The following is a 26,922-nucleotide window of genomic DNA, read 5'->3' as shown; positions in this document are numbered from 1 at the left end:
TGGGTGATTTAGTATTATGCTGTCATCAAGACTTCAGAAAAGTTCTACCCACTGGCTTTTTAAAACAGGTTTAACCTCAACACAGATGGACGGTTTGAATTCCAAAACCTTGTTTTTGGATATCCTGCCTGCGAGGTGATGGCTCCAGGTGAGGCAGGTAAAGTGGCTGAAGATGAGAAATGACAACTGGGCAGGCCCAGTTTCGAGAGCCATGTCAGGAGCAGAGGTGGCCTTTTCTCTGTAGATGTCAAGCCTGGACTTGGAAGACGCTGCTGTTACTTGTGCCGTCTGTAATTCACCTGCTTCTCAGATACACTGTCTCGGATTTGCTTTTGCAAAATGTACTGTTTGTTATTTTTTATTGCATGAATGGACAGTGGGCTTCCCAGAGACTAGAATGGTGGCAGTTGTTAGCTCTGTGTTGCCAAGGAAAATATTTGGCTGCATATAGGGTTTCCTGAGAGCAAGTTAGTACATGACCTCAATCTTTCCCAAACTTATCATAATGCTCTACGACTGTGCTGATTCAGCAAAGCAATGCAATTCATAATCGCTTGCAAAATGCCCCTAGCTCACAGGGATGTTACGAGGCTTACTAAGATAATGCACGTGAAGTGCTCTGAGCTCCACAGAAGAAAGGCGCTAAGTAATGATATTCTGCATTTATAATTATAAGCAGTCTTACAAAGAATCCAATAAACCTGGTCACAAATTATAAATGAAACTACTTTAAATAATTTAATATAAATAATTGTATAACAAAAATGTGAAATCGTTCACGTTTAAAAATGGAGTGGACAGACTTCAGAAGGCTAAGACACAGTGAAAAAAATAGAACTAGACAAGTTTCTACTAAAAGACATTTACATCCCTTTGTGATAAAACCAGTAGAATCCAAGAACTTATAACAGTATATTTCATTGAAGTTATCTTGAGACACTTCTATAAATGAACTAAATTTAATATCATTTCCATGTTTTTTCTACCAATAAATTTAAATTTTTTATTTAAGTCAGTAAAAACAGTAAGTTTCTTTTCTTCAGTTATCAACGGTAACACTGAAAACACAAATTTTAACTTTCATTGGGATAAAACAGGAGTATTTTACCAAAGGTAAATGTCTTTCTTTTTTAAATATTAAAATAATGCTGCATGTTTTTGGGGAGCCAGCCCAAGCAGGGGACGGTGCATGAAAGCCTACTCCGAAAGGGCAGGCCAGGCCGAGGCAGCACGAATCGTGGATTCTTGGGTGTCACTACCTTTACTAGACTGTGATCGGGGCCTTGTTGGTCCCAGGTGTCATTTCATCTAGCAAGTCTTCCTGGAATCTCAGGTGTTCCAGTGTTTCTTACGCCTCCGTTCCTCCCCGACATTGCCGTCAGATCACTTACTACATTCACATGGCAACCATCTGATTTGACCTGGATCGTCTCAGGATTCCCTCAAGACTGTCATGTCCTTGAGCCAGAGACTTTTTTTCATCTTTGTGTCGCCACCTTCTACTGCAACTGCTGCCCCAAGGAGATACCCACTGAACGTGAGCTGCACTGATCCACACTCCGGAGAAAGCGATGGAAAGAGGCCCTCAAGTGGTCTGGGTGGGCTGTACAGGACCAACCGGCACGCAGATGGGATGAGGGATTATACTTCCTAATGTTTATTTGTGTTCAAAAAAGTCGTATTTTATGTTTTTAAAGGAAACATAAACAGGAAATTAGCTGGTAAGGATACAAAGGTAAAAAACACAAGCCTTGCCCGCCTATGATTAAGCCAAGTGCTGCAGTGGGGTTAGTGGATTATCTTTTAAAGTGCTGTGCATTTATGCAACAAAAGAAAAATGAAATTTATACATTTGTAAGTGTTAGGAGTTTTAAAAAATTTATTTAGCTGGAAGACTCAGCTTACTTGGAGAGTTAACTTCAGGAAACAGCACTGATCCAGATGTGAATAAAGAGAAACTAATTACCTAAGATTTCACGAAGAATGCTTTCATCAGACTGAACAGGGCAAGAGCTGATTATTTAACTCAAAATAAACTTCCATCAACACACCAGGAACAATGCATACACCTCAGGATGCTAACGGGCCTAATTTGTTCTCTGAAGTGTAGCAGCTCAAAAGAATTTTGGAAAATAAAAATGTGAAGGTTAATAATGATCTTTTATATTATTCTCTTAGGATAAACCCAATTGCCAAGGAAATTAGACTTATAGGTCTCAAAAATTCAGTCTGAGAGCCTACTCTACAGGAATAAAAATAATCTGTCAACTTTTCAAAGTTAAATTCACTGGTAAACTTAAAAGAGAAAAACCTACAGTCGCGTAACTAGAAGGGTGTTTACAAGACGGGCTATGTATCCGTCCTTTCTAAGTTAGGAGTCCCGAGTCAGGAGTGGAGCTAAAACACTTACGTGTCTAGATCTGTTCTTTCACTTATCCCAACATGAAAATCAGGAGCTCAATTTTAAAACTTCAATTCCCAAAGACGACGATTTGGTATAGTATGTGGAAAGAAACTAAAGGGGTCCTCCGATGAGTATATAGAAGAGAAGCAATGTAGAACAACACTCATCAACTAACTTACAAGAAGGAAAATCAAAGCAAGTTGGGAGAAGATGAACATTCAAAGTGACTATATATGAAAAACTGGGGAGGGTAAAGTGGTTCTTAACCTTTGGAGGAGGAGGCCCTGGAGAAGAGAGCTAAGGGGTGCCGCTGGTAGAAAAAAGCTGACTGAGAAACATGGTAGCTATGACTCTACACGAGAATTAACATGGCAGGTCTTCCCAAATCCCGACATTGGATCCATGGCCTTTCAGGTTCGTGATGACCACCTCCCCATTCCCTTACCCCAAGGATCAATCTGGAAAAAATTAATACTGTTGATAGTTTTTTAAAATATGAAAATAGCTTGTGTCCTACAGGCAAAGGAGGGGCAGTGAGTATATTCTTACAATTCTGAATACTGGAACTTTTGTATGAGAAGATAGATATCAAAGATGAAAATGCTATTGCTTCAGAGCCACTAAATAGGGACCAAAAACTCCACTGCCCACCTGGTCAGTCAGGTAACATGTCCGCACATCAGCACTGAAACAAGGCCGGTCGTGAGAGACAGAGGCGATTCCTTCCCCCCTCCAACTGCACAGATCACCTCACTCCCATTTCTCAGAGCCCCCGCTTAGAGAGAGACAAGGGGAGAAAGACAGACAGATGAAAGGGGGCTATGTATGGAAATGAGGGGGACCCACAAGCACCTCCTGTGGGATCAAAAGAAATACATTTAGGGGTTTCTAAAGACTGAAGATGAAATTGGGGAAACAGGCAAAGATTGAAATGGGTTCATTTATATTTCAAAGACCATCTGGAACCTGATTTATTATGAGTTTTAAAGACTTCTGAAATGTTGTGACTCCTTTGTTATTTTTACTTTATCTGCTTCACTGAACAACTCCAGAATGAACATTTGCTCCAGAGACAAGAACTGCACATAAAAACCTGAATTTTTGTGCTGCAATGGACAGAAGAAAAATCTCAGTAGAAATAAAGGGAGTAGTTAGAGAAAGACAGTGAAGTGGGCAGCAGGTGGGCTGTGAAGAAAAGGACAGAACGTGGCCAGGAGTCTGGGTTGGCTCTGCCAGCCCCCGACCACAGTACCGCCTGGCTTCCCGACTCTCACGCACGTCTGAATTTCCCCACCACCCCCTGGCCTGCCCTCCTGGAACTCTGCTCCTGTCCTCAAGCAAGAGTCCTGACTGGTGCTGCTTGGCAAGTGGAGACCTTGGGGGGAGGAGGTCGGAGGGGTGCCCAGGACAGTCTACCGGGCAGAAGGAAGGAAGAGGAAACCACGCTCCAGGCCTCTCTGAAAATGCAGAACAGAGCTTTCCAGGAAATATATGAATGTGCTGGTTGATGAGCTTCTGAATTGCCCTTCACCCTATAATCAACATCAGGCCAGAGCTTCCCACCTTTTCGGGTAAGAGGGATCTTTTGAGTATCAATGATGTGCATGGAGCCCCACAGGGCAGCATCTACACTTGAAATGACATATAACAGAGAGAAAAGGTTACAATAAAGTGAGTAATGCTTCTAGAAGAGTCTGCATCTTATTTACCACTACACTGTCTCTATGTTTTTTGAAACACAGCCGTACATACCTCCTATATTAAGAACTATTCTAGTTAGAAGTATCATTGGTTACAACAGGCTTTATGGAACTGGTCCAGGAATCTAATCACCCAAATTGCATTGTTCTGATGGAAAATATCCTCCATCCCAAACAATTAACTTACAAATAAATCTCAGGGGGAAAAATGGTTTTCAAAATTGAAGACTCTGTGCTTCTTTCTTAAGAAAGCATGGCAGTAGGAAACAAATGGATTTACTAATTCAATCACACAAGAGAATATATCCATATAATCAAAGAGACAAAAGTATTTTCTCTCACCTTTGACAATTTCACTCTCTAACAATATTCCAAATAAAATTTACTATATGTTATTATTTTCTAATCTACAAAAAAAAAAAAAAAGATCTACAAATTGAAGAATGTCTGTCAAAAGAAAAAAGCTCTGAAGAAGGTGAGCTTAATTTGGGGGGGGTAGTGGTAAAGAATAATCATGCCAATTTCAGCAGGGCTGGCGTTCTTTTCTTTCCTGCCCTCTGATGTCGGCTATAAGATAAATTTAACACTGGAAATCTTACAAGTGGGGGCATGCATATGCCGGTCTAATGTAAGGTAAGGAATCACTCCTCTATTGAGAATCACTTCAGGTTTAAAGAAATAGAACCTATGGGACTCCCCCGAATGGCCTGGGAATTCCGCAGAGTCCACCATCTGGCCTTAATGGGCATGAAAAGGTGTCTCAGTACTGAACACATGCGAAGCAGGACCATGAGGAGTATCCCATAATTTCTTTCTCTTTACTTTTCTTCCATAGGACAACATGTCTTATCACTAATATTGGCAGTCCCAAAAGGACCCTAAATATATTACAGGTGATCGAGGATCTAACACTGTAAGAGTAGAATCTAAGTTCACTTTAATGAACAATTTTCCTATTCTGGGTAAAACCAATGTATTTTTTCTATGTGATGATGTTGAATTGGGGCTTGCTTTTGCTTAAAACAGCAATGAGAAACATAAGGCAAAAGTACCCTTTCCAACAGCTGTGGATATCTAAACGTTTTAAGTTTAAATACGTGAAATCTAATCAATCCGTTTTCCAGTGGAAGTTTGCATTTTACACACTTCCTTTACAGAACACAAGTTAAAACACTCTCTGCATAGTCTTGTATACAGCTAAGTACTCTTGTGTGAAACATGGCCCTTGGATTCCATTCCTTCCCTGGTCAATAATGAAATGAATATAGGGGTGGTCACAGGGATGGTCAGTAAAGTCTGTTTTGCTCCGAATATGTTTTCTGAAACCAGAGAGAACAACTTAACCAGGAAAAAAGTGTTGTTTATCTACAGGTTCCACTGCACAAACAAGATGGACAGATAAAAAGACGAGACATCCACTCTGACAGAACAATTCCTCGTGTGCTCACATCAAGGGTACAAAACGAATGTTCTAAAACAAGCTCGGTATCTAATTTTCTGGCTAAATACCAAGAAGTCTTTTTTGGCCTAGACAGCAACTTTCTATTTTCTGGGGATCTTTTATCATCTTTGTTCTTTTTTCTTCCCTGACAGGAAAAGCTGACTTGTCTTGAAAGTGTTCATCATCTTCTGAAATAGGGATCTGCAAAGAACATTCTTCCCAGTAACTAAAGCGCGGTGTCTCAGTAGGTCTTAGACGGCTGACAACACACTTCCCCGATTCACTCATCACAACTGCTTCCAAATGGCAGACAAAAGCAAGGTAAACAGCTGGGTGACATGTTTATTTTATTCTTCTACTTCACTGGGAGGCACTGGCTTTGAAGCTATGTAGAGATCTGGACCGCAAGTCTCGAGTTCCACTACCTTCTAGCTGTGTGACTCTAGACAAGTCACTCAAACCCTAGGTTCGGTTCCTCATCTGTACAGTGGGGCGAATAGCTAGTCCTGCCCACAGGGTGCTGCACGGCTGGGGTGAGACCATGTGTGCAAACAGCAGTGCCTGGCACAGCGTAAGCACGCCGTGTGTACAAGCTGTCACCTCCACGGTGTCGGCTGGGCCTTCTGCTTTCGTCCTAGTATAGGTTATAAACTTTGCCAGCACATAGGGATGGATCTGTTTGGTAGGGTCTGAAGTTTACACAATTAGAATGAGGGGACTCTCTTTAAAAATACAAAATTAATGGGGCAGCCGGTTAGCTCAGCTGTTAGAGCATGATGCTGGTAACACCAAGGTTGTTAGTTCGGTCCCCACATGGGCCACAATGAGCTGCGTCCTCCTTAAAAAAGAAAGGAAGGATGGAAGGAAAGAAGGATGGAAGGAAGGAAAAAAAGAAAGGATAATTCTCATTCTGATTTCTAGAGAATGAGGAAAGAAACAGAAGCAAAACACTAGAGCTTTGAAGAAGATTCAAAGTTCTTCTGAGATCACTTTAGATAACTATCTGAAATGTTCACGAAGAAGTACCTCCTGATGGAAATGACCTCCCAATCTAGAACATGTGGCGAGTCCCAGCACTCAAGGGGCCAGTGCAAGCCAGGGGCCTGGATGTGAAGCTTCATTAGCTTGGTGTTATCCGCTCTGAAAGTCAACAGTGAGGTCCATAACTTCAGTGCTGTATTCCCGCAAGGCTTCACAGCCCTTGACTGCTGGCTCCATAAGATTTAAGCTCGTTAATGACGTCACACCTAACCCCAAATCATCCAAGTCACTCTGTGAATAATACACGTTCAAACTAACCCTAACGACACAGGAATCAACTATTATAAATCTTTCCTTTGGGTTTCAGTGTGCTGCTTTTGGAATTTCTCTATAGATCAACATTTTCTCTCATAATAAACACAGGCAAAGTTAAAGACGTGACCACAATCCTCACAGTTCATGGAACACGGCAGAAGAATCACAGGCTTCGGAATCACCAGCGGACTAGGTTTGAATTCTAGTCTGTCATTTACTAGTTCTATGGCCTCAACTTTACTAATGTTTCTGCATATCTGTTTCTTTATCTGTGAGACAATCGTATCGATCCTCAGTCTGGGCAGCCAGCGGCAGCATAGGGACACAGCACAGAAGCAGCGGCTTCCAGAAGGGATGAGAAGGTAGCTGGAAACAGTGTGTGTGGATATATTAATACGCCATGCTTTAATACTGCTAAAGGAAAAAATCCAGCAGCCTTGGATACAAGGAATCCTGATTCTCAACATCAGATTTTATCTAGCTAAACATTACTGAGCTGGTAACTTCAGTATATTCATGGAGGTCTAACAAAGTTTTATTTCCTACCTCCTCTGTTACCCCCGTTTGCCTGATGTCTATCTCTATTTATATCTGTACATCCATCAATAGACCTATACCCACCCATCTATCACAGCACGTACATCCAAACCCCAGGCTTATCGCTTGTTAGTATAATCCCGGCATGGCCTCCGGTCATCTGCAGACTTCACCGCTGGAATTTATGTCATGTGCTGCTATTTCAATCTGACACAGTAGTTAATGATGGTCCTTAAATCCCTTCTTTCCCCGTTGTTCTACTCATACCTTCTTGAAGCATCTGGAGAAAAACGCTGTATTTCTTGTTGCTTTCACATTTCCTCTAAATCCTTAATTTTTATGTCCATTATTTATAGTAACACTTATAAAGTATCTCTTATGTGCAAGGCACTAAGGAAAGGATGTAAAAATGAATAAGCTATGGTTCTTCCATTAGAGACTTTACATGGTAGTAGAAAGTTTTTTAAAAGTTTAAACTATTATATTACTAGCCAAATGAAATATGTACTTTACTTAACAATGGCAAAACAGCTGTGCAGCTATAGGTTCAAGAATAATTAAGGCTTCAGGTTCTGCCTAAAAGAATGGCTAGACAGACAAGAGCAGGAGACAACCCAGAAAAACATGCTGGGCCCAGGTGGTGGAGGGCCTTGGACGTCATGTGAAGACATTTGACTGCATTCTGGAGGCAGGAGACACTTGCTGAATGTTCTGAGAACAGCAATCACATACCTAATACACTTTTAAGGGAATTAATGTTGGTAGTAACAGGGATGGATGATAGAAGGTAGAGAAGCAGAGATGAGTTGAGGTGAGAAAAGACTACTTACATTAGGGTGCTCACAATAAAAATGAGCAAAACAGGGCTGGGAGATCACAGAGTATGGCAAGGAACTGGCAGGTGACTGGCTGGCTGAATCTGATGAAGGGTGCAGGAGGAGGTCCATGCACCGAGGACTCAGGTTTCTAGCCTCGCTAGTGTCATGGGAAAACCCACTGAGAGTGGGCCCAGGAAACAGGACTAGCCACTCTGTCTAGGGAGGCAGAGGAGAAAAAGGGTTCAGTTTGCGATACCCTGGGGAGGTATCTAAGAGGCAGCTGGAAATCTGGAGGGGGAGCAAACTCTAAACTGCAAACTGTGGGCAGTGGGGGTGGTAAAGGCACTGAGTATCTGCAATGAAAGATGTGGAAAGGTCAAGAGCAGAGACGTACAGTAGACAGTAATTGGCACATATGTGATAGCTGAAGGCCGGAAAGAGCTAAAAGTGATTAAGGAAGGAATTTAGTGGGGGACCAAAAGAAGGCCAAGGGTAGATGAGCAGAGAGACAGTGCACGAGTATGAACAGAGTACCGACAAAAGTCGAAGTGTTTTCAGGAAGGATGGTCAGCGGGCACAGAACTACTAGAGAGGGTAAACGGGTTTGGAAGAGGCCCGCCAGATGTGCTCAACAGGAAGTTGTCCCTGCTGGCATTCCAGGCAGTTATGTCTGTGCCACATCTCGGTACGCACACAGCAAATGGGAGAGTACCTTACTTCATTTGTAGAAAACGTGGCAGTAAAGGGAAGAAGATGGAACAATGTGTTGAGAAGAAAACCATCATCCTGGAAGGCTTTAGAACCACAGGTCTTTCTTGGTCCAGGCTCCTTCCTGACGTCTCCCTGTTTACTCCTCTGTTAGCTGTAAGGCTAATCGTATACTCTGAAAACAACTCACCGAGGATTGTCTGGAAGAAACTTCTCTGATAGCTCATTCTATCAGCATTTTTGAAAGGTATGTACAATGTATATAAAATATGTATATTTATTTACAAAGTGCATGCATGCACCACTGTTAGTGTGTGTATTAAATATTATTAGGGCCCTGACTTACCTTTTCACTTCTAGCTGAAAGGCCAGTGAGCACCTTCCAGGAACCCCCAACAAGAACAGACCTTTCGCAGAGCGCCCTGGCCTTACTCTGGAGATGCATTTTCCACCACTATATACTCATCCACCGCCTGTCTTTCCTACTACTAACTCCAAGCTCCATGACGACAGCAAGAAGTCACATGGTCTGTTCTCCGCTGTATCCTGGGACTCAGGAAAAAGGAGGCACGAAGTATTTTCTGAATAAAATAACAAAATGACTCACCACTACCCATCCAAAACCAAGTTTCACACTTGAAAGCTGGCAGGTAATTGTCACCTTGCTTCACTATCTCCTTACTACTTATGACAATAGTGATTACAATGCCACAGGCCTTTTGACATTTCAGCTGTCCCTTGGTAAACAGAAAAGGAGGAGGTATATGGAGTCTACTGAGGAGAAAAACTACTTGAAGATTTCAAAGTAAGAAAATGGGGCCATAGTAAAATTTCAATCTGTTTATCAAAATACTTTAATCTGATATTAAAAAGTCAAATTACAGCTACTGTGGAAAATAGTATAATGATTCCTTAAAAAATGAAATATAGAATTACATATATGATTCAGTAATACCACTTTTGAGTATCTATATATCTATCTCCCCAAAAATGAAAGCAGGGACTTCAACAGATACTTGTACACCAATGTTCCTTTCTACTAGCCTTACTCACAATAGCCAAAAGGTGGAATCCAACCAAATGTCTGTGGATGGATGAACAGATAAACAACATATAGGACATACATGCAATGGAATACTATTCAGCCTTAAAAAGGATGGAAATGCAGACATATCTTACAACATGGATGAACCTTGAGGACAGTAAGCAAAGTGAAATCGGCCAATCACAGAAAGCAAATACTTTATGATTCCACTCACATGAGGTGCCTGGAGTAGTCCAACTCAGAGAGACAGAAAGCAGAATGGTGGTTGCCAGGGGCTGGGTGAGTGATTAAACAGTGTGGAATGATGAAAAGGTCCTGGAGATGGACGCACGTACTGCCACTGAACTGTGTATCTGAAAATGGCAAATTTTCCTCTACGTACATTTTACCACAATACAAAAAGGTCAGATTAAAATCAATTCTCAGGTTAAAGTTAACTGGTCTCCAGAGTCTTCCCTCAGTAAGTATTGTAAGCAGAACTGCAAGTCTTATAGTCTGTGAATTATCCTTTACTGTCACACCCTTAGAAAACAAATCAGGATTCGAGATCTGATATGCTGATGAGAGCAGTCTGGAGTGAAGGCTGAACGCAGAAGGACAATAAGGCACAAATCTGCAGAAGACCCCCTTGGACTGGACTGCGCACTCACGACAAAACACAAGCTGTTAAGGGTCCCCATTTCTTACCAGCAAAGCTGAGACACAGAACCTGATCAACAGTTTTCCTGGAATGGCTTTAAAATCATCGGGGGTGACAGAAAAGATGAGAGGATTAAAAACATGGACTCCTACACTTATTACCAGAGATACATGACTCAGTAATTAGGAAAAGGGGCCATTTTCTAAGTAGAAATGAACTACAACGTTTCCGAGTGAATGACACAGTGACAGAGGAGGCAAGAATGGTAAATGACATATGTGAGGGCCTCTGTCTGCCCACCCCCAACTACAGATAAACAGATGACCGGTATGGTCTATGCAGGCGGTACTTCTTCCCTCCCCGTAACCTCCACAGAAGTCTAATGTAGTAAAAGGCTTCAGGGAAAGAAACGTTCTTTAGGGGAAGGCGAGAAACAGCTGAAAGGAGGCCCAATGTCTAGAGGGGAGATCGCCATTGTGGTTTTCTCTCCTTTTCCTACTGACTTCAGATTATCTTCCAGGATCTTTCTGCACCACACAAGCTCCTCCCTGCGCTTGGCTTACGGTCATGTTTGGTGCCTTACATGATGCAGCAACATATGACATCAAGATATTTGACTACAGAAGGCATCCGATGCTGTCACATCGTATTCGATTCTTGTTCTTTTCAAAATATCGCCTTGAAAAAGATGCTCAACATCATTAATCATCAGGGAAATGTAAGTCAAAACCACAGTGAGATACCAACTCACACACGTTAGGATGGCCACTATCAAAAACCCAGAAAATAACAAGGGTTCGTGAGGAGGTGGAAAAACAGGAACGCTTGGGCACTGTTCGTGGGATTGTAAAACAGTGCGGACATAGTATGGAGGTTCCTCAAACTATTAAAATTAGAACTACCATAGGATGCAGCAATCCCGCTTCTGGGTATTTATCCAAAAGCACTGAAAACAAGATCACAAAGAGCTTTTTGTCTACCCACTTCTCTACAGCATTTTTCACAATAGCCAAGGTGTGTAAACAACCTTAATGTTCATCCATGAAAGGATAAATAAAATGTGGTATATACATGCAATGGAATATTATTCAGCTAAAAAGAAAATCCTGTCACATGCTACAACATAAATGAAAGTTGAGGACGTTATGCTCAGTTAAACAGTCAATCACAAAGAGAAAAATACTGCATGATTCCATTTATATGAGGTATCTAAAATAATGAAAGTCATAAGAAACAAAGTAGAAGGTGACTGCCAGGGAAATGAGAGGTGATCAATGGGTATGGAGTTTCCACTTTGCAAGATGAAGAAGTTCTAGAGGCTTGTTGTACAACAGTGAGTACATAATTAGTCAAGAGGGTAAATCTGTCAGGTTTTTTTTTTTTTTTTCAGAATTAAAAAACAAACAAAAAAAAAATGTCACCAAACCAGAAAAAAAAAGTCTTCTTGGAAGGCCTAATTAAAATAGCTCCATGTAAAAATAATTTATTTCTATATAACCCATCTTAGTCTGAAAATTATGTTAAAGTACACAAAAACAGCACCACTTCTCTTTTCCTCATTCTACCAGTACAACAGTTTGGGAAAATAGGCTGTTCTTATTCATTTGTTTAAAAAAAGAAATAGAAAACAAAACCAAACAAAAGAGAAAACAAAGCAACCAACAACAACAACAACAAATTAATAAAAGTGTACTCTAAGCTGAAACCAAAAAGACAATGACAACATAAAAAATAGTCAAATAGTGGTATTTGTGCTCTCCATCTTTGCTTTATTTCTGTTCAAATTACGATTCACAAGTCCCATGCCCAGTACAGGGCGGCTCCAGGCTCTAGAAACCATGGCAGATGAACTGAAGCCAGCTCTGCTGAAGATGGTGAGGAGTCGCGTTTCACATCACCAAGTCCAGTATGGCTGTAGCACTCTGCTTACTATCTCGTCAGGCTCTCATCTGCCCTTTTCACCTCAAATCCAACCGACTGCGTCAATGCATGGAATTCTGCAGCTACACAGAATTCTGCCCTAGCACACACTGCACGCCTTTGAGGGTCCCGTGCCTCTGCTGGGGTTCCCATGCTCCCCGTCTGGACCGCCTCTCGGGCCCCACCGCCGTCACCATTCCTTCACCTATTAAAATACGACTCTCACAGCAAGGCCAGGTTCAAACTTATTGTTCCCCATGCGGCCTGCACCAGTATCTTTAATCACACTTATTGCCGCTGTCCCTTCCAGTTCCATAGCTGGTTGTTTACAAGTTGATTTCCCCCCAATTAAGTGAAAGCTCCAAGGAAAAGAACAATGCACTACTGCTTGTTGCATTCTCCCTTAGTGAATAACAGTATGTCTTGCATATAGCATATGCTCAAGAAAATAATTACTGAATGAATGTGTACTCTTGAATAAAATCTATACAGACAGTGGGGTGTCAGAATTAATTCCTTTTCGCAACAGTACAAGGAGATCAAGAAGACGAGGGATGTTGACTTTCTTCAGAGTGTGGAAGCCAGAATAAGTCTTGAAATTAGAGCTCATGTCATAAATTGTTAAAATCATAAAGTATTAGGGTACATTAAACTATTTAAATCCTCTTCATCCGAAAGCTGTTAAACATCAAGAAAACCTTCCACATACTTAAGAAAAAAATAATAAGAGGATCCTGGGAGAGAATGGGAGCAGCAATTCCACTTTTGCTCACTAATTTTAAGGATTTCATTAATAACATGAGCCATTGATCCACATTAGAATATAAAAGTGAATTATATGCAGATCAATAGAACAATATTTTATCTTCATTAAAAACTGCAATCATCAAAGCTAGAATGCCAATCACAGGTTATACTGTCAAACAAGGAAAGAACATGTTAATACTTTCATATCTTCAGGAGTCCTACTTAGGGCCACCTTCATTCCTGTGTTTAAGTAAGTAGGTACGGATGAAATAAAAATTGCCAAGACTCTTGCCCTCTTTAGTTCTCCTTAAAGCAGGATTCTTAAGAATGTCACTCAGGTGACCAGCGACAAGCAGGCAGTGACAAGGTCTGGCAGGGGCACCAGAACAGGCAGGAGTCATGCCAAGCACAACATTTCTGGTTTGCGGGTCTCGAATGCAATGATTTGGTAGCTTCTGTTTATGTATTTCTATATTAAAAAGAATTACCATTTTAACAATATTAAGGCTTAAAACTGTAACAGAGAAAATATCTGAACACTGCGTGTTTCCCTATCAATATTGAGTTCTCAGGCAGAAAACCTAGATTTATCTGGATGACGACTCTGAGTATAGATATCAGAAACAATACGGGTAATAACTACTGTTTTGTAAGTCTTTCAACGTGCCAAGTACTTGATCAAACCTTTTACAAACATTACTGAACAGGTTCTTCACAAGAACTTTCTGTAATGGGTAGTGGTATCCTCTTTTTACAGACTAGGAAGTAAAGGCCCAGAGATGTTGAAAAACTTACACGTGGTCATACAGTAAGCGAAGAGAGAGACTGGGTTTATCTGATTTTAACTAAAGCTCATGCTCTTCATGAGTTCATTATATTGATTATATCCTGACAACTGGGTTTGGGGCTTGTACTGGACGATTAGTCTACTCTGTTGGCCACTCTTACATCTGGCCAGTTGACTTTGGCCATTTAATTATCATCAGCACTTTTAGAAGCACATAGGACCAAAAAGTAGGTGGCAATTGCAATTCAAACTATGTAGTGAGTAAGGGATCACTGTTTAAAAAAAGAGTTAAAATATATATGTCGTTATTGGTCTCCCATTCATTCTTGAAATAATCAAGAGTTTGTACGACCATCAATATTTTACGGGCAATCGAAAACACCGTCTTCAGTGTAAGAGTGTCAGTAAGGGCGCGCCCAAGAGGCTCTGAGTTCACTCACCTTCCCTTCCTAGCGACATGGATGAATCTGCCATCACCCTATGGTTTCATCACATGGAATGTAAGCAATACCTGGAAACATCACCCCAAAAGCCTGATTCACAGACACCCTACCCGTGGAAGGAAACTGATAGCAGAGTCCTTTGGCTTACTTTGCTGGGTGACAGCTAGGAGTTCATGCCTAGACTTCAACTTGGAAGAACTGAATTTCCATCACAAGAACACCATGCATTAACGCGGGGAAAACAAGAACATGAAGGAAAAACATAATTTCAATGAGCTCTACATTTTACTTTTATGTGCTAGAATCAAGTTGTTTCCATCACTACTTCCTTTTTCTAAAAAATAATTGTTACAATACAACCTGCCCACCAGAGCTATACTGGGAAATATTTAAAAACCAGCTCTGGGGGAAAATAGTAAGCATCATAATGTTTAGTACAAATTTTACTAGTGTAAAGGATGCGTAGTATATAATTTATCAATGATTAATAAAATATACGACACTCAATTGGCTACATTAGAAATTTACAAATTCTATATAGCCAATTGACTCACAGAATACTTCTGCCGATTTTTCCCTAACTCTTGTATTGTAGCGAACATATGATTCTAACTGAAGAAAGAGTATAGTTTCGACGTGAACATTGTTTGAAAATTTTAAGTTAATGAATAAGACAAAAGTGAAATGAAACTTATGGTGAAGATGTTACATGCAAAATTCAGTTCTTTGTCAATTGGTGAGTGACTTTTTTGCTGCATTGGATATGATTTTGTTTGCATGTAACTTAATGTTAAAATGTTAGATGTTAATCACTAACATTTCTTCCATTACTTTCTTAAGTCTAGAATGACAGCCCACAAAACAGTAAACCCAGCCCTGATTTGTAGAGTTCACTGATCTCCACATTTGCATGGTGGGAACACTCTCACCAGGGCTGATTTCAATGGAACATGACTGAATGCAGACTTGGGAACAGGTGGGCAGTAGCCTCCGCTCCGTGGCACTTCCATCATGTAAACAGAGTCAGAAGACACAAAGAGTCCCCGAGCATGGATAATGGTAAAATGCAGAATAATTAGGAAATGATGAGATTTGGTCTTCCTTACCTTTGTTTTTAAATATAATTTAATTGTAAGTCTATATTATTTTTAGTAATAATGGCAGTGCTTATCAATTAGCTTATAAAATTCTGGAAATTTAACAACTGTCTCTCATTGGTTGATACAAGTTGACGCTAGCATACCACTACCCCTCACCCTCTCTTAAAATACTTCTTGTATTTTTTGATGCTATTCTCCATATTAGGGGAAATTCAGATGTATGAAGTAATTTACAATCCCGATGTTCTAACACTGGCATGCCGATCAAAATTACATCATTAGAATAATTGCAATGAGAAACCAGAATGACCTTTCAGGTTGCTTGGTCCAACAAGGAATTTCCCCCCAAATCTAGGTTGCACCAACACAAATTTGGGTGCCAAAAAAATGTGGACACTTTGGTCAACAACGTTGCTCAAGCAGTAGTTCGCTGTAATCAGAAATGTCTGGACACTGATGGGAACCACTTTGAGCACCTCTTGTTATTGCAGAAGTCAAATGGGACTTGTATTCATCTTTTGTTATCGGTATATATTGAGTATAACAGTTTTAATACAGTTTTCCTTCCTTAAAATGTGTATACATTTTTTGGCATCCTCTGTATATTTTCAGTTTTAAGTTTCCATTCACTCATAAAACTACTTCCAGGAAAATAATAACAAAAGGTTGCAAACAATTCTCTATTAATTGACACATACATCCTTTAGTCAAATACACTGCACTAAAGTGGCTTTAAACAAAGTGACAAATGTTTTCCAAATAATAAAGTTCATTTTAAATTATTTCAGAAAAAAAAAACAACGGAAAGGTGTACCTATGTTTGGGTAACAGAGGACATATTACTTTAAACAGAGCAGTAGAAATGCTTTAATTTTTCGAACTCCCCTAAATGTTTCAGTAAATTTACACTTCATTTTTTAAAGTTTATTTTTAAATTCTAGTTGCCATACGTATTATATTAGTTTCAGGTGTACAGCATAGTGCTTAGACCTATATCTACGAAGTGATCACGGTAAGTCTGGTAACCTTCTGTCACCATAAATAGTTGTTACAATACTACCGACTAGATTCCCTAAGCGGCACTTTACATCCCCATGAATAATTTGATGACTGGCAGTTTGTACTTTTTGATCCCCTTCACCTTTTTTGTCCATCTTCCCAACCCTCCCTCTCTAATAACCACCTGTTTTTTTCTGTGTATCTTGTGAGTTTGCTTGTTTTATTTGTCCATTTGTTGTTTTTTAGATTCCACATATAAGTGAAATCACATGTTATTTGTCCTTCTCTGACTTACTTCTTCTAGCATAATAACCTCTAGGTTCACCCGTGTTGCCGCATATTAATAGTAAGATTTCATTCTTTTTTATTGCCGAGTAGTATCCCATTTTGTGTGTATCTATGTATGTGCGCGCATGTACACAGCACCTCTTCATTACCCATTCATCTATGGATGGATATCTACGTTGCCTCCATATCTTGGCTACTGTAAATAAATGCTGTAATGAACATAGGGGTGCATATATATTTTCAAATTAGTGTTTTCGATTTCTTCGGATAAATACCCAGAAGTGGGATTGCTGGGTCGTACGGTAGTACTATTTTTATTTATTTATTTTTTTTTGAGAAATGTCGGTACTGTTTAACATAGTGGCTGCCCCAATTTATAATCCCAGCAACAGTACACAAGGGTTCCCTTTTCTCCACATCCTCACCAACACTTATTGTTTGTTATCTTTTTGATAATAGCCATTCTGACAGGTGTGAAGTGGTATCTCATTGTGGTTTTAATGTAATTTGCATTTCCCTGATGATTAGTGATGCAGACTATTTTTTATGTACCTGTTGGCCATCTGTAAAATGTCTTTGTAAAATGTCTATTCAGGTCCTCTTATCATTTTTAAATCAGGTTGTTTGTTTTTATGATGTTGAATCAGTTTTATTTTTTAAGAGTACAGGAATTACCATACACTTTCCACAGAAATTTTTATTTAGGTTTCCAGTTAAAAAGTGTGAAATTAGACACAGTAATCCAAAATTAAATCATCTGTATTTTTCATACTATTTACTATTCTGTGGAATAGAGGCAACATAAGCCTCCCAATTAGGAAAAAAGGTTGTTTACTATTTATCACTACTGTTTGTAAGTTATAGAAGCCAGAAGTTCTACACACCTATCAGCATAACACCAAACTGGATGAAACGTCCTATTTCAGTATTGCAAAGTTGGTGCACTGGTTTAAGGTAGACACCTGTGTACACGCGCTCTGGTCCCGTGCGGTGGCAGGCGACGGGCTACATACAACAGAATGCTTCTGTATTTAAATAGCTGGTAATTCCCCCTCCAAATTCCCATCCTTTAGGCCATTTAAAAATATCCTTCCTCCTCTCCCTTTATTTATAAAGCGTATGGAAACTTGAGGAGCAGCTGATGACAGAGTAGACTTGACTGAAAGAGCCCGTCATGCCTGACTGACCTGCCTGAGCTTTTGACACTGGAAGGTTCCCTAAATATAAGCCCAGCTTTCCCGATTGTATATTCTGTAGTGGGGCACCTCCTGCAATCCAGTTTAACTTCTCTAGGATAATTATGACTTTATTTAAGCTGACACCTGTGACTGAAATACAAATTAAGTTTGCACAATGTTGTAAAGATGATGGTTGGATTTTATTTATATTGAGTGACGGGGGACTGGCTGGGCGGGTGGGCACACAGAGAGGGAGAGAGAAGGGCTCCAGTCTGTGCTGCGCTTGAACCTTACTGTCTGTCAGCTGCTGAGAGAAGCCACACAGAGCTGTCAGTGGAGTGACGAGCACAGGCTGTGCACAGATCTCTGGTACTAGAACCATCTTACTTTCTTCAAAGGACCCTGAAGGGGAGGATATTTATAACTATTTTGCCCACTTTCCATCTGAAGGAAGAGCTCATTATCTGCAGATCTGAGCATACGGTAGGTGACACAAAAAAGTCGCCTTTCTGCTTAATGTGGGAAAGATATTTACTGAAGACCTACTAAACATTTACGGTGACAGGTACCTGCTGAGTGAGTGCGTGTACACAGCTCATAATTTCTTCCACAATGGTGCAGTCTACATGCTGTGATTACCAAATTCTGTGTGAGGAAAACTGAGTCTCAGAGAGGTCAAATAACTTGTCCAGGTTCAAAGAGCTTGTAAGAGGCAGAGCCAGGATTCAAACCTAGCTTCTGTCTGATTTGATTCTAAAGTCCTGCTCTGTTTTTTTTTTTTTTTTAAAAAAACCAATTTATTAAACAAGCAATATTCTTAAAATGCTAGACTAGTTCAGAACTGAAAAGTATATTTGTACTTTTCATTCGGTTTTTCACTTCTGTTTTCCTTTTCAAAACACGTTACTTTTCAAATTAACAGGAACATTATTAGAAGAATAAGACGTGACAGGGTGTTTATTGTTGCTGCTTCTTGGGTGGCTGTGGCAGGAAGCCTCATGATTAATCCCACAGTGAAAGTATGGCAGAGTCCCAGCATGACACATCTTAACGTGTTTTATGGTTTGAAGGGGGAATTACCAAGGTTTTGCAAAACTTGAAAACCTTGTGTCAGACCTTGACAGTAAAAAATTAACATACAGATATAACTGTTTGAAAGGATAACCGAACATGCAATGTTCACAGAATGGAATCATTCAAAATCTTTAGAAACCTGAAACAAAACTGCAATGATATGATATCAGCAACTAGAAATACGAGAATTTCAAAACCCTGTAAAACCTGAACCAATTAAATATATACATATATATATATATTTTTCTGGCCTCTAAGATACAAAACAAACAAACAAACAAAAAACTTCAACCAATTATTTCCCTAAGAGCTCCAGGAATATTATTTTATCCATTTGCTGATAGCAAAAATTGAAGATACAAAACTGAGATTAACTGAGTTTTCGACAACTAGTGAACCTCAAAAGGAAAAGAAGGAAGAAGAAAGAGCTGCAAGGAGACTGAGACGGGCATTGAGAGTAGAAACTCCTTGAATGTAATGATGTAATCTTGATGGAAAAACCATAGAGTAAAAGACTGATTTACAAAGTGGGCTGGCATTAGAAACTGTGTTGTGTATGCTGTTTGTGTATTTTTAAGTTCTTAGAACTACATTTGTAAAATTGTTTTATATAAAACTTAGCTGAAGGTAAATGTATGAAAATGGAAAGGGCTATGATGATAACATATGAATGAATAGATAGCTAGGATTTTATAATAGACGGAAGCAGGCAGTGTCACGCTCATATACCTATATAGACAAAGACATTATTGTTCTAAAATCTGCCTCTTTTGAATATTACATAAAAGGTAGATAAAAAAATACGAACTCTAGGAGGATGCATTCAAAATCAGATTACAGGAGATAATAATCTCCCTAGCCCTGAAGGAAGGCAGTGTGTGAATACTTAAGAATATACATTGGCCCTGAGCGCAGAGACACTGTTCGTACTTGCCTGATACAGATTTTTTTTTGGCACCACAAAATCTAATGTGTTTTTAAAAATACTACTTGCTTAACTTTTTTTCTGTAGGCAAAAATATCAAAGAAGAGAGGCAGAAAAATGATCTCAGAAAAAAAAGAAAAGAAAAGAAAACCCCAGGAAGAAAGCTGTCATGTTTTGTGTTTCAACTTCACAAAAAAAATTCTGACGCGATGTGTGAGCCTTTCAAATCTCTTGTCATTCAGGATATGAAATTCTAATCTAGCGGTGCGGCCAGTTGAGGCTCGGAGTTAATGAAATATGCTGACTAGCTGAAACAGGAGGTGCCTCGCCTCCTTACTTCGGGTTCCATCTTCAGTTGGCCCCTCACTGCAGATTACGACAGTCATTTATTTGCTGTGCAAGCTACGAAAATGTCAAGGTGGGGAGGAGAAGCAATGGGCATGTAGATGAAAAGGGACATCACTCCACCTCACCTCAGTATTCGTCGTCTTTAGAGAATTGTTGAATTTTATATACAGTCTATTTATAAGCTACTGCAAGTGATACTTGCATTTATCTTGCACTGTGATGTCATTTCCTCATCAATAATTTAAGCATAAGAAATGGATGAAAGGGACTCTGAAGGGACTTCTCATACGTGGAAAAACAGAAATCAACTAAATTCTCCAAACTATTAATTCAGTCCTCTTACCTTGTTCTTTGATCTGACGAATTTGCTTCACAGTTTCTTTTAAGATTGCACATTTGTCAGGTTTGAAGTTAAAGTTGTCTATATCGTTAAAATTTGCAAAAATCAGCTCTGCAAGTTCTTCAATATATTTATTTTCCTGTTCACGATTGCGTTTCTCCGTGCTCCTCTTGGGGCTAAAAAGTAGAAACATGTTTTTATTATGAATTTGAAAAACAGCTATTATAAAAAAGATAAGCGTGTTAAACAAGTTCTAATATAAAGACAGCAAACGAAAGTTACTTATATAAACATGGAAGTATGTTGGGGGAAAAGCCCTGATTTTGCCCCAAATGTTGCATCGTTTTTGCAATCAAACTTACCCCAGTTCATAATTATACATTTACTCGTGTGATCATTTGTTCAATCTGCCTGATGTCTCCCACTGGACTCTACGCTTCACAGAGACAAGGAAGGATCAGGTCAATTTCCTCCCCACAGTGCTTCATACAACACTTGGCACAAGTGGGCATCAAATTTATTGTTGAATAAATAAAGGAATGTTTTAGGAAATTAAGGGAGGTTACATTTATAAAAATTTATGTAAGAGTAGTCAAAGAAGAAAGGGAAGCTAAACTATAATAGTTATAGCAATCCATCAATTTTGATGATTTTTGGTAAAGCATAAAAAAATAATATAAATAAACCTTTATAATTTCTCAGACTTCTTTAGGATCAAACCAAACAGCCTTTTTAGACAATGTAAAAAACCACAGTACAGCTGAAACAAAAGCGAAACTGACCCAGGGTATTTGTTAACTGTCCAAGCTGAATGACATGCAAAAAATAAACAAATGGTCCAAGTTTAGCTAAAGTTTTAAAAAGTTAATGAAAGGGAGGGAATAAGAAAAATTGGCAAGATCTTCTCGTCAGAATTTGATAAAACAGCAAACTCAAAATTTCCCTTTGATAATAACAGCGTATCATTTTTTTCCTCAAGTGCAGTAGAGAACCCATTAACGGACATTCAAACAATGCGATACATTAAAAAAGCAAGTTGTTTAATGTAGCAGCTTTCTCTATTTTTACCAAATTAGTATTATTTGTGTATAATACCAATTTACAAAAGTTTGTAATTTGTAATAGACTTCCATATATTAGCCTCTAAGTATTAGCATTATTTTCACAAACTAATAAACCTAAGATGGAATACAATTTCTCCGTTTATTTATAGTGGTTACATGATTTGTCCAAGATCACCTGGTGAGTTACCGGCAGAGCAAGGACCAGACTTTGGCTTTCCTAAGTCTCATTTGTATCCCTAGTTTCTAGTTTATTAAGTACAGGGAAACGGAGGGAGTGGCTGGAATGAGTGGAAGAACCAAGTTTCCCTTCTGGGCCCCCTCCCACCTCCACCTCCGGTCCTTCACCTCCAAACCCTTCAAGGTAATAAACAAATGACACATAGGTGAAGGGGGCTGTGTGACAAAGACTGCAGAGAGTCGGGGGAGGGTTGGGAGGTGCACCCACCCCACATGGCACCATCACAGCACTAGATGAGAGAACAGCCCCTTCTCCATTTTACCAAACAGCTTCCTCGAGGAGGAGCCCTGGGCACGAAAGGCAGTTTGACAGACAGAAGACTGTGGTTAGCCAGGAAGTACTAGGGAATCTAGTGGCAACACACAGGAGCAGGGATGTGGTCACTTCACAGGCTTATTTTGCTTGGCAGCTAGGAGGGAAAAGGGAATATAAAATATTGGCCTTTTGCCTTCTCCTCCACTTCCTCTCTTATTCACTCTTCCTGGTCCTCTTTCCTGTTCCCCATCTTGTAGCTTTCCTCTTGTAAAGAAAAATAAGATCTGTAACTGATTTACATCTCCGAAACATAAGCTAAATAATATATATTCAAAGGTTTAACCGTGAAGGAGAGAAACCAGACACCACATTTCCACGAGGTGTAAAATCAGCGTTCCAGCATGAGAGAAGCAAGCATGTGGCTTTCACGGGCAACGCTCGCCCTGTTTCTAAGCCAGACTCTCACCTGGGTCCGAGCTGGTCAGGACATTCCTTGCGCTTTCTTGTCTCTGCCCTGGATGGGTCAGAGGTATTTTCTCCCATCCCACTCATCTTGAACACATATCAGCAACTAAAACAGAAAACAAGGGGGGAAAGTTCAAAGTGCTGATGATAAAGTGTCTGATCCATTTACCAAACTTTGACTTCAATCAGAAATTTGACTACAGTAATTAACACATTGCTTTGATTGATGTACATGCATAACAACTTCTACTGAAAAGGCTGCATTTATTTTTTTACCTTGCTAAAAGGTTAGGCGAATGTAAAGGTTAACATTTAAAACACAAACAAGCCTAGCTCACTGGGCCCATACTCGTTAAACAGGACCTGTACTTCATCACCACAGGAACCACAGCCTGCTAGCCCTGGGTTTCTGCTGCCAGCGTCCAGTTTCAGGAGCCCTCTTGCACCAGGTGGAAACTACAGGTGTTGTAAGGGGCTCCTCCCAGTCTCTGTTTTGGGTTGGCCAATGTGACGCCTGTGCCACCACAGCTCAGCCATGACAGCCCCTGGAAGAGGCAGTGCTACGTCATGAAGCTGAACGTTTCCACAGCTGACCAGGTACATAGGATACCCCTCTGTCTCCCAGCCCTGCACAAGGCCGCCTAAGCAATGCCCCTCAAACAGGACGTTCCTGCCTCCCTGTGGAGTCTCGGGGTGGGGGTGGGGCGCCCCTCTCCCACAGCAGCTGCCTCCCTGCTCCTCGCACAGGGCGCTACCTCCAGGGCAGCTCACGTCCCTGAGCACACCTCTCAGCCTGGTTTCCTCTCTCACACCCTGTCCCCTGCCCCCACTCCCACCCCGTTAGCAGCAGCTGTCACCCAAGGTCTCAAGATGCACTCAAAAAAATCAGGTAACAGCATGGATCCCAATAGAAGAGGCCCATTACTGGCTCCGGGTTGCTGAATTCCTTTTGGTAAGAAAATAAAAGGACATGTAATAAGAGAATCAGTGTGTTCACGTTGGTCATCATTGGCAGAATCAAAACAATGTTTAAAGACGCAAAGAACAAGAGCAATAGAGGTTGAGTTCTAAACGAACTGAACAAATGGCCTAACAAGATTCTGAGGAAATGGAAGATAACTGTTACTCAAGGTGCTCAGTAACTGCTCAGCCGCCAGTCCCCTGCCCCCCGAAAGGCAGCCCCGAAAGTCTAAGTCAGCATTTAAAAACCTTCCCTGAGCTCCAATTCTATGCGATTTCCCCCTTCCTCTTTCCCTCCAGGTTTCTAAAAATCACTTTCTCGATATTTTACTTTCTATAGTGGCTTTTCTTCCTTTCCATGCTGGAAAAATCAGAGGGAAGGGCAAGTTAGTAGAAGGTCAAAGGCGTGAGGAAGACGCTGGTGAGCAACAGGCTAATGAAGAGCAAGGACAAAGAGGGAGGAGGGCTAAGAAAGCGCCACGGAGACTGACCACCGACCACCGAATCACTGTCGCACACGCATCAACTGGCCCAGCTGCTGCCCTGGGGACATCTGGGATGCTCGTCTCACCACAGTTACTTCTTATGGCCTCAGCCCTGATCCAGGGAGGCAGAGGAGTTGATTTTTTTAGGAGTCCTGTGTAAGCAGGACGAAGAAACACTGTAGCAGTTGAGCGACTTTGCATCAATTGCACATTCTGTTCAGGAGGTTACAAAGGAGGGGACATATCTGCAAGTTAAAGCCTGAGCTTCCTGCTGATGGGAGCAATGTAACCAAGTCCCAAGGTCCTGTGCTGTCATCACAATTTGGGGCTGATAATAAGTATAATCTGTATTTAGTTACTATGCATTTAGCATTTACCAAGACATTTACAGATACAACCTAGTCATCAAAACCAGACTCTGAGAGGCAGTAGGGCAGAGAAGCTAAGGCCAGTATCCGTGCCCAAACCCCACCTGGTTAGTTGTGGGACCTTAAGAAGTTGCTTCTCCTGCCTTAATCCTTTCATTGCATTAACTGATTTCAAGTTTGTTCTCCAAAATGTGTCAAAAATCCACAGAAAATAATGACAGTATTTACATTTTAGGTACATACAGTTCAGGTGCTACATTTTATTGAAATAAATGATTCCTTTAAAGTATAAAAATGTCCTACTGTTATTCATTCTTGAAAAACACAAAACTATAGAAAAATGTACGTCTGCTTTCCTAAACTTCCTTTCTGGTACCCTGAGCCCGTGGGGTAAGGTCGAATGCCACGGCGGACGTGTTAATTACCTCTCCTGTAAAATGGGGGTCATTATTGGCATCTCAGCACAGGGCCAGGGAGCGGATTCACAAATGGCAGAACTGGGATTTATAAACAGGCTCCCACACTCCGGCTCTGAACTGGATGTCACGGCAGAGGTCTCACTCAGCACATGAGCCATTCTTCCTCTGACCACGTCGTCACAGGTCCGGTGGGGAAGCAGCAAGCCCTGGGCTGCAACTGCTTCCATGCTTGACTCTTTCCCCCTCATCTAAACGTCACGTATTCAAAGGCTGCCTGTCTGCTTCTGTTAAGTCAGGCTCAGCGCTGGGCGGAGCCCGAGGGAGGGCTGTCGCTCTCAGCAAGGGGAGGGGGACACAAATGTGCATATAGGAAACACGTGCAAGCGAAACAGGTGAAGGTCTGATACAACCGACGTGCAGGCCGCTGTACTGGGACGTCCGAGAAAGGAGAACACTTTGCTGGGATGGGGGAGGCACTGAGCTGGGCCCTGAGGAACGGGGATTAACGAGGGGAGCCAGGGCATTGCAGGGGGTACAAGAGGACAGAGGGGGGAGCAACAACCTGAACACCACAACCCTTCTCACACAATACCTTACATTCATTTTCAGGATTTCTCTGGGAACCACAATTCCCATGGTTTCAATCATGAGCATGTAAGGAAAAACATTACTCATCAAATCTAAGAAAGCTGTCAACAGCAGCAAAACATTCCAGGGAATTTTCATCCTGGAAGAAGCTGTCCATAAATCATAAGAATTTAAGCAAACTTTTATCATCAAAATATAACCCTCAACATAGAACAAAATACCCTATATACTAGGTATAGGCGTTAAGTTTATTGATGAAAACGGCTATTTTCCCACCAAAAGTACTGCCCTGTATGTTAAAAAGTACAGTGCTATCAGAAAGGTCAGAATGCTTTGCAACAGACAGTAAGTGTTTTACCTCCAGTTGGAGATCCTCAGTTTGGAATTTACCATTCGCATCCGCGTCCTCTGCCTTTAAATTCCCCCAAACACACAGATGATCGTAACTTTGCATGAAGGAACAGCACTAATATATTTCAACAAAGGGACTAGAAGGAGATCAGGAGTGAAGCAAGGAGCTGACGTTTACTGCTTTAAGTGCAGTAAACCCATTTGAACAAACTGTTTATATTTTACTTGAATCCACTCAAGGCTGGCTCACACACCACTGTATCTGTAACCTTAAAACGTCATTAATTTTCCTTTTGAAGTGCCAAGTTTTCCCTTTTATTTTATGTGATGGTACCTTAACATATTTCCTGAAACACTAAAAATTTCAGTTTTATGAACATGCCTGACTCCGTATTTTTCTGCGTCTGCCCCATACACCCCCTTTCTGACCCATTTTCCTGGGCTGTGTATGCCCGGTACAAGTTGCCAACCAACCTTTGAACCACCAAAGGGAAAAAAAAAGGTGTGTGGGGGGGTCTGTAGTAATTGGCCAAGCCGACGGCTGGCGCATGCACCTTGCCAACCTCCGCCGCCAGCCTGGGGATGCCCCTTCTGAATCACTGCCCAGCAACCAAGGTGAAAACAAGACAGACTCTCAGGCAGAATAAAAAGGAAAGGGAGTGAATGTAGAGTTGGAGCAGGAAAAGGAGGAGGTGGGGAAGGTGGTGACAGGCAGCGGCGCTCCCGGGCCTCTCCACAGAGCCAGAAGTAGATGTGATCCCGTGAATTTATGCCCTGCTCCTCAGTGGATGAGCCAAATAAATAACAGTGCACTTCCTTAATGAGCTGCTCAGAGAGAAGAACGGGGGAGCTCTAATCTAGATGACTGCTGATATTAATGCCCTGCGTGAGCCCAGCTGGCAGCGGGTGTTAGTATTTCACACTGGAACGTGTGGATGGGAGCTAGGTGAGTTCATTTTTTCCCCACTCAAGTGACACAGATAAAAACCAG

General features: G+C 40.9%; 1 protein-coding gene across 6 annotated transcripts in view; it reads right to left on the bottom strand.

Moving 5' to 3' along the window:
* NCOA2 (nuclear receptor coactivator 2) overlaps window positions 1-26,922 on the bottom strand; it is a 255,430-nt gene that overhangs the window by 68,540 nt on the left and 159,968 nt on the right. For all 6 annotated transcript variants that reach the window (XM_033125744.1, XM_033125740.1, XM_033125745.1 and 3 more), the window contains exons 3-4: window positions 22,762-22,866; window positions 20,742-20,914 (exon numbers count right to left, since the gene is read on the bottom strand). In XM_033125744.1, coding sequence (XP_032981635.1) covers window positions 20,742-20,914; window positions 22,762-22,847 — 259 coding nt within the window. In that variant the 5' untranslated portion in view covers window positions 22,848-22,866. The remainder of the gene's footprint in view (window positions 1-20,741; window positions 20,915-22,761; window positions 22,867-26,922) is intronic.

Source organism: Rhinolophus ferrumequinum, chromosome 14 (assembly GCF_004115265.2).
Source record: "Rhinolophus ferrumequinum isolate MPI-CBG mRhiFer1 chromosome 14, mRhiFer1_v1.p, whole genome shotgun sequence".
In the NCBI taxonomy this organism is placed as follows: domain Eukaryota; kingdom Metazoa; phylum Chordata; class Mammalia; order Chiroptera; family Rhinolophidae; genus Rhinolophus; species Rhinolophus ferrumequinum.
Note: the sequence above shows the minus strand (reverse complement) of the source record. Positions and strands in the feature narration are given on the sequence as shown.